Source organism: Capsicum annuum, chromosome 9, assembly GCF_002878395.1.
Source record: "Capsicum annuum cultivar UCD-10X-F1 chromosome 9, UCD10Xv1.1, whole genome shotgun sequence".
Taxonomy (NCBI): Eukaryota; Viridiplantae; Streptophyta; class Magnoliopsida; order Solanales; family Solanaceae; genus Capsicum; species Capsicum annuum.
In genome coordinates this window covers 198382431-198388207 of record NC_061119.1, presented here as the reverse complement: position 1 = coordinate 198388207, position 5777 = coordinate 198382431, and the positions used below count along the sequence as shown (strand labels likewise).

At 30.1% G+C, this 5777-nt stretch overlaps 1 protein-coding gene across 1 annotated transcript in view; it reads right to left on the bottom strand.

Moving 5' to 3' along the window:
- The window catches only part of LOC107841220, a 4750-nt gene extending 1020 nt beyond the window's left edge, over positions 1-3730 (bottom strand). Inside the window, exons 1-2 of the mRNA XM_047396358.1 lie at positions 3584-3730; positions 2909-3009 (exon numbers count right to left, since the gene is read on the bottom strand). Coding sequence (XP_047252314.1) covers positions 2909-3009; positions 3584-3730 — 248 coding nt within the window. The remainder of the gene's footprint in view (positions 1-2908; positions 3010-3583) is intronic.
- Between the last annotated feature and the right edge of the window lie 2047 nt (positions 3731-5777).

Here is a 5777-nt window from a genome sequence, read left to right as displayed (position 1 = left end):
ATAATATATTAAAAGTGTAAAGATTCTTAGAAAAGTGATTTGAACTTTTTGCCCTTTATTAAAAGACTCCAGAGTAGACAAAATCGTCTTTTCACTATTATGCTCAAATTATTATTTAATTAATTTAATAGTATTAACTATAATATTGAATCCTAAAATATATATGAGAAGAAAAAATTAAGATTCCTAAAATATATGGTAATAAGAAAATATTACGATAAAAAGAAGTAAAAAAGAATTAGTAAGCTCCTAAGTTTTAGGAATGTGTGTGTGGTTATTCTGATTTTTTGTTTTTAAATAGACAATGAAGTCTATTTTATATTAAATAAAAAGCAATGAAAAAGTCTTCAAATAACTAAAAAAAAACGTACAACAAAGGATAAGGAAAAAATATTTGTATTAACTTAGTGTTTTGGAATTCATATTCTTCAAAAATTGATAGATATTTATGGATTTTTTTTTTTTTACCATATTTAGGTAGTTTCTTTGTTGAAGGAAAAGGTTTGGACTTTTATAAATTGAGAATTCTTCAATAATATAATAACATCGTCATGAACATATGAAAGAAAATTATTTACTTTTGATCTTATATCATTCTTCATTGTTAGCTTTAAAATTGTTTTTTACACCAAGAAATATTTTTGTAATATTTAATTTACGTTGAGATGCTTTGGTTTTGCAGATATGTTGAAGATGCATGATGATGATAATATACATAGAGACATTTGATGATTCAAATTTTGAAAGATAATTAATTTCGCGTGATAATTTTTAGCTTTGAATGTTCATTCTTATTTTTTTCAGGTAACGATTTTTTCTTTGTCTTCTTTTATAATATGTAGTTTATCAAATTTTACGACAAATAAAAAAAATAGTATGATGAAAGAACTAACTAAATTTGGCTTCTTGATTTTTCTGAAGATTTCTAATCAATGGTTTGTAGGTTTCTTACCGTAAACAAATATAACGATGCGACAAAGAAACACAACATGAGACAAAGAAGAGAACGAGCGAACATTTCTCCAAAAGTATTCACAGTAAGGAAGAGCTGATAAGTGTTTCTCTAAAAGTATTTCTGAATGGAGTAAAAATTTAACGCTCAGTACAATCCTTAGATCTATTTGGCAGGACATGCAAAACACGAGTTTGGCTAAATTAAACTCACCCTTTGAGATTAGCTTGTAGTAATATTTTGAAAGGTGAGATTAAAAATATTGATTATTGTATGAAAATAATTTCTCTTTTGGTTAATTTTTTTCATCTCATATGTATTTAACATTACTTGAATTAAGAAGTATGGTTGATAGATGTTGCCACCAAGGTAAGTTACAGATGCTAGGCATTATGTTTCGGTTCCTATTAAAATGTGTTAGCATTAAAATCATATAAATTACAAGCTCCTGAGTAGTTTGTTTTAATTTATGCATTTTTTTGCTAATTTTCGTAGCTGAGAATTGAATCACTATGTGAATGAAATTAAATTTAAAATTTTGCATGTGAATTAAATAATATTTTTTTTATGGTATGGAATGTCTTCAAAGTCCATCTGAAACTCTCCAAATATTTACTTCCTTCATCTCAAAATAAGTGTTATCTCAGCAAAAATCACATCCATTAAGACATTAATATATAAAATACTATGTAATTTATTAACTATTTCTATTTGATAAATATTTTTTGAAAATTGATCACTATTAAGAAGTGGAATTTAAGAGAATAGTTGAAAAAACATACTACAGATTTTTGATTTGGATCCCTAAGATAATACTTATTTTCAACTAAATTCTTTGATAAAGTTATATTTATTTTTATATCATGAAGAACATGTTCTTAAACTTCTATACGAGAAGTCATGTTCATGATAACCTCCTTATTTATCTTTAATAGTTATTAGGTTAAAAGAAACTCCAACATTAATTTTATTTTCCCTAAAGATCAAAATTATCCATTCAAATCAATGAATTGCACGTTATTAATAAATTATCCATTCAAATCAATGAATTGCACGTTATCATTAATATTTTATTTTATACAGTACATAATATATTTTTATAAAATATAAGTATTACAAAATATTTGAATATATTGTTATAGAGAGCTAATTTTATAAAGAGTGTGTCACTATTATAAACGTCGTCATTGTTATAGGTAGAATTGCATTATAAGGAAGTAACATATAATATGAAAAATTAGTTTTCGAGAAAATTAGGTCGCTATAGTGAAATACCGTAATAATCAGGGGTTGTTTGTTGTAGAGAAGTCTGACTGTATATATATTATTAAGAGAAAAAGGTTTGAAATATACCTAAACTTTGGTGAAATTTATTGTAACATGCCTCAATTTTGTGGTGGTCCCATGACCTCCTAGACTATTTCTTAACGTATTTCTGTGGCATTTATTTGCTTAATTGGACCACTTCAGATCCTCATACGCTCAATGTGCGTGTATTCACGCAGTGGTCCAACTAGCAAATATATGCCACTGAAATACGGTAATAAATAGTTTAGGGGGATTATAGGACCCCGCTAGAATTGAAGCGTGTTACAACAAATTTTTCCAAAGTTTAGGTATATTTCAGACTTTTTCCCTATTATTAAAGCCGTCTATTCATTAATTTGAATACAATGAGGTTGTTCTTTTTATACATGCAACTTTTTTCTTTAATGTTGAATACACGTGCAACGCATGTATCCTAAAATAGTATATATATATATATATATATATATATATATTATGTCGGTTTGATTTGAGTTCGATTTGACTTTTTTTTTTGTTAACACTAAACCAAATCAGGAATGGTCAATTTTTTTTCTAACGCCAAAACAAACCATAAGTTGATTTTTTTTCTCGATTTTATTTGGTTCGTTGGTTTAGTTTAACTTGATAATTTGTTCTGTACACCCCTACTTTTGCTCCTTATTTTCTCGATGAAACAAACGTGGAAATGACAATCTAATCCTTCTTGTCCATCTCCTTTTCAAGAACAAGTATATGACTATTTGGTAATTCTAGATCATCATATACATTGAAAATTTAAGTGCACATTTCTCCGTCTCAATTTATGTGATGATATATTTGACTGATATGATGAGTTAAGATTCAAAAAAAGACTTTTGAAATTTATAATCTAAAATAAACTATAAATATTTGTGTGATTATAAAACATATTAAAGATAAAATTGAACTTAAAATTGAATTGTTTTGTTACTAAATATAGAATATTTGGCTACTAAGAGCGAACTAAATCAAATGGTATTATGTCTCTCAAGGTCAAAAAGGTTCAAACTTTATTTGGACAGACTTAGAAGAAATGAAAGAGTGTAACATAAATTAGCCTAGATAGAGCGTAATTAATATTTTTTATTTAGGAACTTTTCATTCTATACCATTACTAAAGTACGAGAATTATTCCAGATGAAATTTTCCACAAAAAATCGTCAAGAAATTGGCTTGTGAAAACTTTTCGTACAGACCTTTTGTTTGAAATCTCATATTTCCAATGCCGTTCTAATAATTCACGTGTTTTTTTTTGTAGTATATTGAAATTGGAATATGAATTTACCTTATGCTTAACTTCTTTCAATATCCTCTTATTGTTGTTCCGCCCTTAGGCCTCAATAACAATCCATCATTTGCTTGACTTCTTTTCAATTCATCAAATCTATATTGTGAATCTATGGTTGATGAAGATTCAACATAAATACTAAGAATCGACCCTTTTCGTGCCATCTCGATCAATTTAATTTCTCAATAATCAATACGTTTTAAGAGGAAATCAAGAACGAAATTTCATCAATATCACCAATCTCGTAAAAGAAGGCTATAGATTAGCAGATTTTTTTGGTTAAGTGGAATTACTGGACTATTGAATCATGACTATGTTCGTTATTTAATAACTCGATAGAGTCTAGAGATGAAATTGGAGTAGTTGAAAATCTCCATTTATGTGCCTATGTGTCAAAATTATACATAAGTCTCCACTGAATAAGCTTGAAGCTCATCCATGGAGCGGATAATGAAGAAGAGAGAGAAAGAGGAGGTTTTTATATCGATCAAAACTGCTATTTGTTACATATGGGCTGATATTTATAGAGGACAAGTGAAAACCGTTGTCCATCAATTATGTGTCCACTACTAACTGCCTAATTAGATAACTGATTATCTAATTGTATCAACTAACAGTGATGTCTAACAGAGTGTTAGTCAACAACTAATCTTAATACTCTTCCTCAAGTTGGTGGCTGAAGTACATCTAGAAATCCAGTTTGGACAAAAGAAAATGATGTTGAGAGACTCCTAACCCCTTTCTCAACAAATATGCTAGCTGTATCTTGGTACAAAGGTGTATGAGTTGGATCAGACATTTCTTCAATTTTTCACGCACGAAATAACAGTCCAGTTCTATGTGTTTTGTACGCTCATGAAATATAGGATTTACAGCTATCTACAACTGATAGCTGTCTTGCTATCACAAAAAAATTTCACATGCACTGTCACTTCCACACTAAGTTCCTTGAGCAATTCTACCAGCCAAACAATTTCAGATACTATTGAGGCCATGCTTTGATATTCTATCTCTGTTGAGCTGCGACTCACTATATGTTGCTTCTTGAATTTCCAAGAGATTAAATATACACCAAGTTGTACTATAAAGCCAGTTACTGAACGTCTAGTGTTAGGAAAGGACGCCCAGTCCAAGTCACAAAATACCGATATCTCTGAGATTGATCCTTTTCTTAGTAACACTCCCAGGCCTGGTGAAGTCTTCATATATCTCACCACTCTTAAAGGTGCATCCCAATGTGATTATTTTAGTAGTTACATGAACCGAGATAAAGCTTGAACTGCAAGCAAATGTCCGGTCGAGTGATAGACAAGTAGATTAACTTTCCAACCAATTTCCGATATGGCCCGGCATCTGACAAGATTGGATCCTCCATGTTATTTAATTCTGTATCATAATCTACCGAAGTGAGTTTTTTATTTACTTCGAATGGTGTGGAGCAAGGTTTTGCTCCTGCCAACCCAACCTCTGCTATCAACTCTAAGCTGAATTTTCTTTGATTGAGCAATATCCCCTTCTTTGACCTCTTTACTTCAATACCTAAAAAATATTTTAGCAAGACTAAGTCTTTCATCTTGAATTTGTTGTGCATATAGTGCTTTTTTTCTTCAATGATGTCTATACTGTTTCCTGTAATAAGCAAGTCATCTACATATATAAGAATGATCACTTGTTTTTCTTCTCTTACCATGGTAAATAATGAGTGGTCACATGAGCTGTGGCAATAACCTACATCTATCAACGCAGTGGTAAGTTTGATATTCCATTGTCTTGATGTTGGTTTTAACCCATATATTGACTTCAACAACCAGCATACTCTTGTTTCCCCTTTTGTGTAAATCCCTATGGTAGGAACATATATACCTCTTCATCTAAATCCCCTTGGAGGAATGCATTGTTGAAATCTATCCGGTAAATTTCTCAATCATAAGCTGCAGCAATACTAATAACAGTTCTCACTGTGACCATGTTAACCATAGGTGAGAATGTTTCATGGTAATCTAGTCGTTCTTTTTGTGTGTAACTTTTTGCAACCAACCTTGCTTTATATTATCCTATTTCTCCATATACCTTGAGTTTCACCTTACCATTTAGAACCTATGGTTTGTTTTCTAGGTGGCAGGTCTACCAGCTCTCATGTATGATTCTTTTCAAGAATATCTATTTCCTTTTGCATTGCCTTTATCCATAATCTATCATGAGATGCTTCTT